Here is a 13472-nt window from a genome sequence, read left to right on the forward strand (position 1 = left end):
GGGGGGTTTCTGGGGTTGCCTCATGCACTGGCTTCCAGCCCAAGCTCTTCAGTAGGGGCTCCGCTTCTGCTTCTTTTAACAACACCCCTGCCTCCTCCCAAAATTGCTCTCCTCCCTTTCCTTATATCTCCTCCCCACAACAACCTAGCTGCAAGCCAGTCAGCTGCACAGAGGGGTAAGCCTGTTAGAATGTAAGCTCCTTGGAGGGAGGGAATAGGTCCCTTCTCTGGTTTGTGCTTCCCAAGTGCTTAGAACAACGCACACAGTGCCCACAGTGGACACTTAGCAAATCCCATTAGTGCCGGGACAACCGCAGTGAGAGTCTGGGAACAGAGCCCCCTGGGATTCCTTGCTGCACCATTGCGGGGTTGCATATCCAAGCCAGCACTAGCTTCCCTGCTCTGGCTCAGCAGCCAAGCTGTGGGCAGGACAGGACAGGGGCCGGAGCCCTTGCGAGTCAGCTGCTCTTCTGGCTAGACAGGCCGGACTTCGTCAGGGTTCAGAGCACATTTGAAAGGCATCCTCACCTGCCATACCAAGTTCTTAGTCTCCCCTGGTGTTTGCCAATTGCTCATCACAGGCCTCCAGCTACTTGATGTTGTTCTTCTACCTGGAGAGCACTGGCAGGCTTTAGTCGCAGCCCGTGTGGTCTCGCTTACTGGGTAATGACATTTTTGCCTCCAACTAGCTTGCCTCTGACAGATGCAAGGGCAATTCCAATTGAGTGGTCCTTCTGGATGGGCAACTGAAAGGAACCCAAGAATCAGTAATTAATGCCTCATTCCATGCCCTAGAAGCGCCAACACCTCCCCTAGGACACCCTGTGTCTCTCAAGAGGCTGGGGATTGAGCAACCTAATGACAAATCATCCCATTTCAAACACCTAAACATGAAGAATTGCCCAGATCAGAAAATCCGCCTCAAAAATTGAAGTTCAGCCAGTTATGAAATCAGTCACTGAGTAAGCACATCTGTCCTCCTTCTCCTTTTCCTTATCCTCCTCCTCCAAATCCAGCCGGATTTGGGGTTAGAGACAAGTCCAGGGCTAGGGTTTGGGCTGGGATTTGAGTGAGGCAGAGGATTTGGGAATTGGTTTCAGTGCTTCTTGGCATACAGGTAATTTGAATTCCACAACTGGATGTTTCAATTCTTGATTGCCCAATGTTTGAACTTCGACAGTTTGTTTCACTATCAGTCGAGGTCTAGAAATATACGGCAGCCTTGCTGAGTTTGGAATCCACTGTGGCCTCGTGGTCCAGCTCCAATTGGCAAAGGAGAACGGGAGAGTAGAGGAGAGGAGTGACCAAGAACTTGTTTCAACTCATATTGGACTGTCCTGACAGAGAACAAAAATTACAACTTAAAACTTGTTGCTCCACTTAGAGGGAGAAAAGGAATGAAGATTCTCTTTCTTCTTTTTTTTTTAATGGTATCTGTTAAATGCTTACTAGGTGCCAGGCACTGTAGTATATGTTGGGGTATATACAAGGTAATTCATTCAGTCGTATTTATTGAGTGCTTACTGTGGGCAGAGCACTGTAGTAAGTGCTTGGGAGAGTACAATACAAGAATAAACAGGCAGTAATCAGGCTGGACATAGTCCATGTCCCACATGGGGCTCACAGTCTTAATAATAATAATAATAATAATAATGACATTTGTTAAGCGCTTACTATGTGCAAAGCACTGTTCTAACCGCCGGGGGGGGATACAGTGTGATCAAGTTGTCCCATGTGGGGCTCACAGTCTTAGTCCCCATTTTTACAGATGAGGTAACTGAGGCTTAGAGAAGTTAAGTGACTGGCCCAAGGTCACACAGCAGACTTGTGGTGGAGCCGGGATTCGAACACATGACCTCTGACTCCAAAGCCCGGGCTCTTTCCACTGAGCCACGCTGAGGCACAGAGAAATTAGTGACTTGCCCTAGGTCATATGGAAGACAAATGGTGGAGCCAGCTTTAGAACCCAGGTCCATCTGACTATCCACTAGGCTACCCTGCTGCTTCTGCCAAAGTATTGCTCCTTCTTGCACCAGAAGACAGCAGCCCTCTTTGGGGGAGGAGATGGGAATGATTTTGCTGCTCTAGAAAGCTCCACTTTTTTGACAGAGAAAATAAGCCAAGAGTCAATCACCTCCTTGGCTTGTGGACTGGGGAGCTCATCCTTCAGAAATACACTGATTAAAGAAGAAAGCTAATTCAAAGGAAAGCCCTCAAAACCCAGAGTCAACCCACTGACTATGAATAACTGGAAGAAAAAGATCTCCCGCGGGCGTTGCCAAGATTCCAGCCCAGCCCCAGCTGGACCCCGGGGTCGAGAGTGACTTGAGTGTATCGGTGCTACTGATATGAAGCTGCCTCCCATAGAGCTAGAATTCAAAAAGGCAACAGGGAGAGTTACATTGGATTTGTGTTTTAAGGATTATTTTTATAAGGGTATTTGTTAAGCGCATGCTATATGCCAGGAACTGACTGTACTAAGCATTGGGATAGATACAGACTAATCAGATTGGACGCAGTCCACATCCCACGTGGGGCTCACAGCCTTAATCCCCATTTTACCTATGAGGTAACTGAGGCAGAGAGAAATGAAGTGACTTGCCCCAGGTCACATAGCAGACAAGTGGCAGAGCCAGAATTAGAACCCAGGCCCTCTGACTCTCAGGCCCACCAGGCTATGTAAGCTGCTTCTCAAACCTTTTGTTGAAAAGGTTTGCCTATTAGGGAGAACAAAGCTCAAAACTAGTTAAGAATCAACTCATGAGAAATGTCATTTGTGCACTCAGATGACCATCCCATTCAGATCTCTGAATATCTGCGATCCTGGGCACCTTGAGGTGGTGAAGCCCAGGGATCCTGGGGTGGACAGTGAGGCCGGAATGGTGAGATGGAGCCAACCTTCCTTGTATAGCCCTCAGCCCAGCCTCTGTCCTGCTGTGACCCTGATAACAATAGTGATGACTGGGGTATGTGTTACACCATGTGCCTAGAACAGTGCTAAGCACTGTGGTAGATAGAAGATAATCAAATCGGTCACAATCCCTGCAACTCACAATCAAAATAGGAGTTATAAAATCCCCATTTTACAGACTAGGAAACTGTTGCAAAGAGTGAATGTCTTCATTCATTCATTCAATCATAATTATTGAGCGCTTACTGTGTACAGAGCACTGTACTAAGCACTTGGGACGTACAAATTGGCAACATATAGAGACGGTCCCTATCCAACAATGGGCTCACAGTTGAGAAGGGTACACAGCATACACAGTATTAGAATCCAGAGTTCCTTCAGGTTGATGCTGTTCAACGGGGGTATTTATTGAGCACCTGTTGGGTACAGAGCACTGTACCAGATTGTCAGGAGAGTTCATTAAACCATTTGGGCTACAGATTAATTCTTCCAAGCCACTAACATTTGTCCAGTATGTACTGTGCTTCCCTGCCCAGTTTGTATTAAGAGCTGCGCTTTCCTACATTTAGGTCTTTGCTTAATTTCCATTTTTGAAACACACATTTCCAGTCATGTACATAATAGGAATGCACTGGTGTAGTGACCACGGTTAAAAACCACAGAGCAGGCAGGTGGTGGAGTTGGGACTAGAACCCGGGGCCAGCCTTACAGATCAGGCAGGCTGGCAGGGTTTTCTTTTTTTGTTGGTTTGGGTTTGATTTTTTTTATGGTATTTTGGTAATCACTTATTATGTGTCAAAGACTGTTCTGAGTGCTGAGTAAATGCAAGTTAATTAGTTTGGACACAGACCCTGTCCCTCGCAGGGCTCATCGTCTAAGAGGGAGAACAGGTATTGAATCTCCATTTTACAATTGAAGAGACTGAGGCACAGAGAAGTGACGCGACTTGCCTAAGGTCACACAGCAGACAAGTGGCAGAGCCAGGTTTAGAACCCAGGTCCTCTGAGTCCCAGGCCCCTGCTCGTATTCACTAGGCCAGACTGATTCTCTTGGCAGTGGAGGGAGGAAGCAGGACAGAGCCGACAGCGGCCCCAGGTAGTGGCCACCAATCGGAGGGACTTTCAGGCTATCCTGGAGGCCTACCTGATCACAGTGGACCAGTGACCAGTCTGCACCGGCTCAACATGACTCTCTTAACTCTTGCCGTGCTGATGCCCAACAAAAAATCACAACACAGAGCTATTCCTGCTTCGGTGACGTGAAGAGACTCATGGTTGAGATTTCAGTAACTGAAAAATCCCATCATCAAGTCTGGCTATCGAAACTTTGGAAACGTGGAGCCCAGATGGAGAAATAGAATAATGAGTGAGTGAGTAGATAATTTTCAGTTCAATTACTGAGGCAAATCTCATCCCAATCTAATAATATCCAAATTGAAAGTAATAAATTGTTCAAAATGACAATTACCAAATTGCAATATTTATTCTCACCCATCAGCTCTGGAATTGATGCAGTCGTAGACTTAAATTGGGTGGCTGGATGGATCATCTCCAAGACGGAACTTGGGAGTCGCCGTTTGTACTCGTGGTTTTGGCTTTTAAAATGTCTGGATCGTAAATGTAGGCATCAAGTCGAGTGAGGTTTAGGAAGTGTGGGTGGTTTGACTAGTCCAAAGTGCAACTCTTTTGACCAAGTAGGGTGGACATCCCATCCTGGATAGCCACTGTAGAATTCTTGCCTAACCCACTGCTTTTCACCCTAAGTCTGGCCCTGGGATTTCAAATCAACTACTCCCCCTAGACTTGGATTATTCATAAAATAAAGGGAATGCCTTACATCATAAGCAAGAAATTCTGAAAAAGATTTCCGAAGCATTTTCAACACCTGCCTGAGGCACCAGGTACTTACGTGGGAGAATTTAGGGTGAGAGGATCTGAGACAATGGACCAGTAGGAGAAGGTATTTTCTGAGCCTCCACTGAGTGCAGTGCAGTGCACTTAGGAAAGCACAAGAATTCATCAATCAGTATCAATCAGTGAGATTTATTGAGCACTTCCCATGTGCAGACTATTGTACTAAGCTCTTGGGAGATTGTAATAAATTTTTTAATAGTATTTGTTAAGCACTTACTATGTGCCAGATACTATACTAAACACTGGGGCAGATGAGAGCTAATTATGTTGGACGCAGCCCGTGTCCCACATTGGGCTCACTGTCTTCATCCCCATTTTACTGATGAGGTAACTGAGGCCCAGAGAAGGAAAGTGATTTGCCCAAGGTGACTCAGCTAACACATGGTGGAGCCGGGATTAGAACTCAGGGCTTTCTGACTTCCGGGTCTGTGCTCTATACAGTAGGCCATGCTGCATTTCATTGATTAGTAAACAAGTTCCCTTCCCATAAGGAAGTCACAGTTTAGAGAATAAATTATAGTTATGTATATAAATACTGTAGGGCTGAGGCTGCGTATTAAGTGCTTAACGGGTACAGAGCCAAGTGCCTAGAACACACGGAAGCGGGAGGGAGTAGGGGAAAAGAGGGCTTAATCAGGAAAGGCCTCTTGGAGGAGATGTGGTTTTAATAAAGCTTTGAAGTTGGGGAGAGTGGGAAGGGAGTTCCAGGCCAGAGGAAGGATATAGGAGAAGGTTCAGCGGTGAGAGAGATGATATCAAGGTACAGTGAGTACTAATTGAGTGCTCATTTTATTCATTGCATTTCCAGTATTTATTTTTAGTATTTGTTGGGAACTTGCTCAATGCAGAGATCTGTGTTACGCACTTGGGAGAGTAGAGTAGAGAATGTAGACACAGTCCTGACACTCCAGGAGTTTACAGTCTAGTGGGAGAGGGAGACACTAGAATAAATTACAGCTTGTTGTTGCCATTGTCTTATGCTGTCGAGTTGTGTCCGACCCATAACGACGCCATAGACACATCTCTCCCAGAACACCCCACTTCCATCTGCAGTCGTTCTGGTAGTGTATCCATAGAGTTTTCTTGGTAAAAAATATGGAAGTGGTTTACCCACCGCCTCCTTGCGTGCAGTAAATGAGTCTTTGCCCTCCACTCAGTCCCATGCCACTGCTGCCCATCACAGGGGAGTTTTGACTTGTAGCATATTGCCTTCCACTCACTAGTCACTGCCCAACTAGGAATGGAGTGGGTATGCCTCTGCTTGACTCTCCCTCCTGTAGTCGTGACTGGTAGTGTACTGGAAACTCTCCAGGTGCGACCCTGAGAGGGGGGAAATTAGAGGTAGGAGGATGCAATAGAGGATAAAGATAGGGACATAAATGCAATGAGCAGAGTCAATGCCCAAGTCCTTATAATAATAATAATAATAATAATGGCATTTATTAAGCACTTACTATGTGCAAACCACTGTTCTAAGCACTGGGGGGAATACAAGGTGATCAGGTTGTCCCACGTGGGGCTCACAGTCTTCATCCCCATTTTACAGATGAGGGAACTGAGGCACAGAGAAGTTAAGTGACTCACCCAAAGTCACACAGCTGACAAGTGGCAGAGCCGGGATTTGAACCCATGACCTCTGACTCCAAACCCCGGGCTCTTTTCCACTGAGCCAAGCTGCTTATGTGAAGCAACTTGGCCTAGTGGAAAGAGCATAGGCTTGGAAGTCAGAGGACTGGGTTCTAAGCCCAGCTCTGCCAACTGCTTGCTGTGTGACCCTGGGAAAGTCACTTAACTTCTCTGTGCCTCAACATTTAAATGGGGATTCAATGCCTGTTCTCCTTCCTACTTAGACCGCGAGCCCCATGCGGGACAGAGACTGTGCCCAACATAATTAACTTTTATCTACCCCAGCGTTTAGAATGGTGTTTGACCCATAGTAAGCCCTTAACAATTTTGAGCTCCCTGAGGGACAGAGACGATAAATCCCACCTGTGGGTTCTCTCCCAGCACGTAATACATATAGTGCTCTGCTTACAGGAAGCACCTGATTAATACTACTACTACTAAATGCCATTAAAAAGAAGTGGGAGAGTTGATGTGATCGTTGCCGAAATGCAAGAATATCCATGCCCCTTTCTCCCTGCCCCTGGATAATCAGGCTAACAGTGCGGAATACTGTGGCCTTAGCAAGGGTCAGATCAGGGCTGGGCCGACTCTGCCAAAAAATGCCTTGGCACAGCCCAATCCCAACAGTTGAGTCCTGGAATTCCAAGCTGCATCATGTGGAGTTACTTGAGGGAAAATACGCGTGAAACAAGTTTGGATTCATTCTCAGGTTTGGCCTGATGGCTTTTTAAATGAAAGCATTTGCTGTTAAATGTGAAGGTTTCTTTGTGGTCTCCAGGGAATTCCTGACCTGTGCTTATTAACGTTCTTTAAGGAACAGCTTCAGCCTCCTCAGAGCATGGAAAGAATATGTCCTTTCGATTCCGTCTGGCACCAACTTGGAACTTTCCACTGTTTGCAGTGCAATCCGTGGAAATGGCCTTCTTGTGTTGGGAGAAAAGGGGCTTACTGAAGCCTTTGTCCTTGAGGAGCTTACAGTCTAATGGGGAAGGCCAACAAACATATAGGGAAGGCACTGAATAGGAATAATAAAGAGGGTAAGAATAGATGATGAAACAAATAAAAGATACAGCCTTAGGGTTGCTGAGTTGGCAGAGTGAGTGAAATGCTCTGAAAGGTACGTGGAGCGGCTGGGCCGAGGGGATTGGGGACAGAGGGTTGTTAATCAGAGATGACTTTCTAGGGGTGGTGACTTCGTAGGATGGCTTCGAGGGGGCCCACGTATGTGCTCCAGAGGTTCTGTGGGAGAAGATGGTCCAGGTCTGGGCTGAGGGAAGGGAAGGATGGACTTGACTGAGCAATGGGTTTGAAAGCAAGAGAGAAAAGCTGGGCTGTAGTGGGACAAAAGAGCAGAGAGACTAGGCAGGAGCCAGCCAAAGCTGGCAATTTTTGAAATGGGGGAGTGGTATTGGGATTTAGAAGGTGGCCAGAAAACCCATATTTTTGGCTCAGTTGTCATGCTTGCTGATCAGGGGGAGGGGTCAGCCTAAAGATTTGAGAATCAAACTGTCATGTGGGTGGCCCTCACCTTTTCCTGAGTTTGCAGCCTCTGTCGGGGTTGGGGGGGGGGGGGGTGGAACCCAGCACCCTCTTTTTGCGGGTACACGTCCTGTCCATTCAGCCTCTTCCCAGGTCACAGCCTAAGTCTAAGCAAGGAGCATCCCTGTCCCCTTGAAGCTGGTTGGGGCATCTGTCTCTGGCCTGAGGCTTCTGGGTTAATAAAAAGTCAAATAATCCCATGTTCCTGCCCCGGGGCTTTAAGATGGAACCTCAAGCCCATCAGATAGCTGGAGTCACCATCCACACATGGGAGTGACTGATACCAGTGACTGACTAGATGATTGATTGATTGACAGTTGGCCTGCCAGTGCCCCAGTGGCCCCAAATAAGAAAAATAATTGTAGTGTTTGTTAAGTGCTTACTGTGTGCCCAGCACTGAACTTAGCTCTGGGGTAGATTCAGTATAATCAAATTAAACACAGTCCCAGTCCCAAATGGAGCTCTCGATCTAAGTAAGAGGAAGAACAGAATCCCCGTTTTACAGGTGAGGAAACTGAGGCAAGTTAAGTCACATAAGGGTCACATAAGTTATTCTGATGACTTGACACCTGTCCATATGTTTTGTTTTGTTGTCTGTCTCCCCCTTCTAGACTGTGAGCTCATTGTTGGGTAGGGACCGTCTCTATATGGTGCCAACTTGTACTTCCCAAGCGCTTAGTACAGTGCTCTGCACACAGTAAGTGCTCAATTAATACGATTGAATGAATGAATGAATAAGGGTCAAAGGTTGGAGCAGAGATTTGAACTCAGGGTCTTTTCACTGGGTCGCACTGCTCTGCCCCACCGGGGTATCTGACGGTCCTGTGTATGCTCGATGCTTCCCCCTTCCCCAGGTGGTCGCCTACCACTACTGCCAGGCGGACAATGCCTACACCTGCCTGGTGCCGGAGTTCGTCCACAATGTTGCCGCGCTGCTGTGCCGCTCCCCGCAGCTCGTCGCCTACCGGGAGCAGCTGCTGCGGGAGCCCCACCTGCAGAGCACGCTCAGCCTGCGCTCCTGTGTGCAGGACCCCACCACCTCCTTCCGCCGAGGGGTCCTCGAGCCCCTGGAGAACCTCCACAAAGGTACGGGGGAGGCAGAGTTCTGGCTCTCCCATCGCTCGCATCCTTCCCTGACACCTCCATCTCCCACTCTGGTCCCCCCGGCCTCCATCTCCTGCTTCAATTCCCCGCCTCCATCTCTTGCTTCTGGTCCTACAGCCCCCTGTCCCACCTCCATCTCCTGCTTGGGTCTCCCCAACCTCTGTCTCCCACTTCAGTTTCCCCCCACCTCCGTAATAGTTAATAATAATTACAGTATTTATTAAGCGCTTACACTGTGTCAATCACTATTCTAAGCCCTGGGATAGATACAAGGTAAGCAGGATGGACGCAGTCCCCATTCCACATGGGGCTCTAAATCTTAATCCCCATTTTACAGATGTGGAAACTGAGGCACAGAGAAGTTTAAGTGGCTTGTCCAAGGTCACCCAGCAGATAAGTGGCAGACCCGGGTTGAGAATCCAGGTCCTCTAACTCCCAGGCCCATGGTCTTTCCACTAAGCCACCCTACTTCTCCGTCTCCTGCTTCAGGTCCCACAGCCTCCTGTCCCACATCCTTCATCCGCTTTGGTCCACCCCCCTCCTCCATCTCCCATTTCGGTCCTCCCCACCTCTGTCTCCTGCTTCGGGACCCCTCCCCCACCTTCTACCCTATCACCCCACAAAACAGAATGTTTGATGTGGTCCCAGAGTGACTCCTCTGAGACTCCAGAAAATACCGCCACACCCAGCCTTCTCCTCTGATGCCAATTTGGCCTGGGCTCAAGGGCAAAGTGAGCAGCCCTGTTGACCCCAGAGGGTTTGGACCATTGTCCCTGTAGGGGCCTTTAGGAAATATGTGACCTTCCCAGTGCCATGGCTGTGGCCCAATTCCAGAGCTCGGTTTGTGGTTGACCAGTTGTTTAGGGCGATGAGATGAAGCGTAGAGCCTGGTGGCCAGAAATATAACCGGCACGTCACAAGATATGTCCCCTCTCCCGGCCGGTCAGCTCATCTCCCGGGCTGAGACCCACACACAGAGACAGAGCGGATTCTGCTTGTCTTCGACAGGCCAGCCGGCCGGAGTTACACTGGAGGCAGGAAGCTCTTGCCAGAGCTGGGCTTGGACCCCAACTGGCTGATTTAAAAATGGTCATCTCTAAGGAAATGGTGTTTCAAGATGGAATGTTAAGTTATAGATTAGACGTCTCCTGAGCCTGGATGTGGTCTGGGGGTGGGGGGGGGGGGGAGGGGTGTGTGTGTGTGTGTGTGTGTGTGTGTGTGTGTGTGTGTGTGTGTGTGTGTGTGTGTGTGTGTGTGTGAGAAACAGCAAGGGCCTGGACTCCCTGCCTGTCAGGCTGTGACCCAGAAATCTAATTGATGCCAGCCAGTGCCAATCACCTCTGAGAAATAAAGGATGCAGTATATTTTCTAATCATTTTGGAATGAGAAAGTACTACATGAATGACAGTAATTTCCTTCAGAGGAAAGCACTGAAGTAATGACAGTCTAAGCAGATAGGACACAGTCCCTGACCCACACGGGGCTCACAGTCTGAGGGAGGGAGAACAGGTATTTCATCCCCACTTTGGAGATGAGGAAACCAAGACACTCAGAGAACTTGTGGCTTGCCCAAACAGGCCTGTGTTCTTCCAGTTGACCATACCGTATATCTTAGTTTCTTGTGGGCTGAAATCTCACCAGTCAACCGGGAACAAAGATTTGTTTGGTGAAAATTTTGCAATAATTATTTGAAATGTAAGAGTCCCAAAGAGTCAGCGCCCTCACTGTTCACCACAGAAGGCCTATCTATTTTTGGTGGGTGGGTGGTGCTAGAGTCTGGTAAGCCCTCCCATCCCCACCCGCCAACGCCCCTCTTTCCTGGGCCCTCCCTAGATCTTGCATGGTCCTGCCTCTACTGCTTTTAGGTACACGTGTCCTTCCCTGACCCTCCTGGGCTCTGTTTGGGCCCAGCGTTGGCCAAGACAGAAGTACATAGGGCAACAGTCCCAGGCCCCCTCCCCCAAAAGCCTCAAAGCCCACCGAATGGCCAGCAGGGACCCCAGGGTTGATTCTGCCAACACAGCTTCCTCTTTCACCTAGTGAGCAAACAGCCACAGTGAGATTTTTAGTGACACCCCAAAGTCATTTGCCGGTGATCCCTACAAAACTCAGGAATCTCCAGAGGAATGGCAGGAATTACAAATAATAGATAAATCTAATTAAGGCACCAATTACATTTGTGAGAGTGCCGGTTTGAATACAGTCCGTCATTTAATTTACTCACAAGATGAATAAGAAATCATCTCTTGGGAGACCCTAAATATGAGAATTTGATTTTATTGGGAAGTGAATGATTTAATTCGTCCTTAGTGATTACTAAAATCAACCATCCCCTGGAGAAAGAGGGAAGCATAATTTAGAGCAAAGTTTCCAATGACCAAACCGAAAATCTATTTGAAATGGTTCTCTGTTACAGTGTTCATGTTTCCTCTCTGAACAGGCCCTAACTCTGTCAGTGCTCAAACTGCTGTTCTGCTGACTCTATTGTCTTCTCCCAGGTGCTTAATACAATGCTGTGCCCACAATAAAAGTTCAGTAAATACCATTGATTGATTGATTGACTGATTGATAGCCATTAGGTAAGACTAGTCAACATTTAAAAATCTTGAGGTTCCAAATTAGGCCTGAGGCCATCTTCTAAACTACCCCTGAAAGTTTAGAAATGTTGCTCCTTTCCTCAATATAAATGGGTACATTAATGTATAAGGATTTGGGCTTGTCTACCTGGGGAGAAGAGAACAGCTCTCTAGCTTTTTGCATTTCTGAAAGAGAAATTACGTTTGATTAATCCACTGACAATTATAACCTTTCAAATTCACAGGTTAATTCTCATGACTGAGAATTTGCTAGGCAGGAAATACTGAGGTTCTGAGCCTGGGTGTTCAGGAAATGGGAATATTTGAACTTCTTCCACTCTTGTAAATTAAGAGGAGTGGTTCAGCAATTTGTTGAAAATGAGGTTGAATTAAGCTTAATAAAATAATAATAATAATTGTATTTGATAAGTGCTTTGTGCAAAACACTGAGGCAGATACAACATAAACTTGTCAGAAACAGTTCTTGTCCCACTTGAGGATCACAGTCTGAAGAGGAAGAACAGGTATTCCACCCCCATTTTACAGATGAGGACACTGAGGCACAGGTAAATTAAGTGGCTTGCCTGAGGTCACAAAATAGGCCATTCCGTATACTAGTAATTGAATGCTTTCCATTTGGTTTGGTGAGAGGGAGAGAGAGAGAGAGAGTGTGTGTGTGTGTGTGTGTGTGTGAGAGAGAGAGAGAGAGAGAGAATGAGAATGTGAGAGAGAGAATGAGAGGAAATGAGAATCCTATCCTATCCTGATATTGTTCTTCTTGGGCAAGAAGCATCCGGCCAGCATTATGCCTGTCCGGCCTCCAGTTCCTCAAGCTGAGCGGTTTTGTTTGTTTCTTCCCATCTCAGAAAGGAAAATCCCAGATGAGGATTTCATCATCCTAATTGATGGACTGAATGAAGCCGAGTTTCACAAGCCAGATTATGGGGACACGATAGTGTCCTTTTTGAGTAAGATGATTGGGAAATTCCCGTCTTGGCTCAAGCTGATCGTGACGGTCAGGACAAGTTTACAGGTTGGTGCAACTCCACAGCGGGATGGACTGGCAGGCGAGTGGGTGGGCGGACAGGCTGGGCTCCTTCACCTTCCCGCCCCATTCCCTTGGCCAGGTGCGTGGAGACCCCTCCCAAAACACTGCCTCCTCCTGAGGGTTCTCCACACTTAGCATATGCCTGAGCTCTGATGTTCATCTTTGGAAGGTAGGGGGCTGAGTTCATGATTCCCCGAGACTTCCTAATAACAATAATAATAATTATGATGGTATTTATTATGCACTGTGTCAAGCACTGTTCTAAGCACTGGGAGAGATAAGCTAATCAGATTGGACACAGTTGCGGTCCCAACGTAATAATAATAATAATGGTATTTATTAAGCGCTTACTATGTGCGAAGCACTGTTCTGAGAGCTGGGGGGAATACAAGGTGATCAGGTTGTCCTACGTGGGGCTCACAGTCTTAATCCCCGTTTTACAGATGAGGTAACTGAGGCACAGAGAAGTTAAGTGGCTTGCCCAAGGTCATACATCGGACAGGTGGCAGAGCCGGGATTTGAACCCATGATGTTTGACTCCCAAGCCCGTGCTCTTTCCACTGAGCCACGCTGCTTCTCTACATGAGGCTCACATTCTCATGTAAAAATCTCCATTTTACAGGTGTGGTGACTGAGGTCCAGAGAAGTGAGATGACTTGCCCATGGTCACAAAGCAGACAAAGTGGAGAAGCCGGGATTAGAACCCAGGTCCTTCTGATTCTCAGGCCCGTGCTCTAGCCACAAGGCCACACTGTT

General features: G+C 47.5%; 1 protein-coding gene and 1 non-coding gene across 2 annotated transcripts in view; one reads left to right on the forward strand and one right to left on the reverse strand.

The window, feature by feature from the left end:
• Positions 1-13472, forward strand: part of TANC2 (tetratricopeptide repeat, ankyrin repeat and coiled-coil containing 2) — a 375104-nt gene that overhangs the window by 327975 nt on the left and 33657 nt on the right. The window contains 2 exon segments of the mRNA XM_038753578.1: positions 8843-9074; positions 12535-12701. Of these exon segments, the coding sequence (XP_038609506.1) occupies positions 8843-9074; positions 12535-12701 (399 nt within the window).
• On the reverse strand, positions 6017-6153 carry LOC119935435. Its single transcript, XR_005453318.1, has one exon. It is a non-coding gene; the product is annotated as a small nucleolar RNA SNORA7 (small nucleolar RNA).

The sequence above is a fragment of the Tachyglossus aculeatus genome, chromosome 11, assembly GCF_015852505.1.
Source record: "Tachyglossus aculeatus isolate mTacAcu1 chromosome 11, mTacAcu1.pri, whole genome shotgun sequence".
NCBI lineage: Eukaryota > Metazoa > Chordata > Mammalia > Monotremata > Tachyglossidae > Tachyglossus > Tachyglossus aculeatus.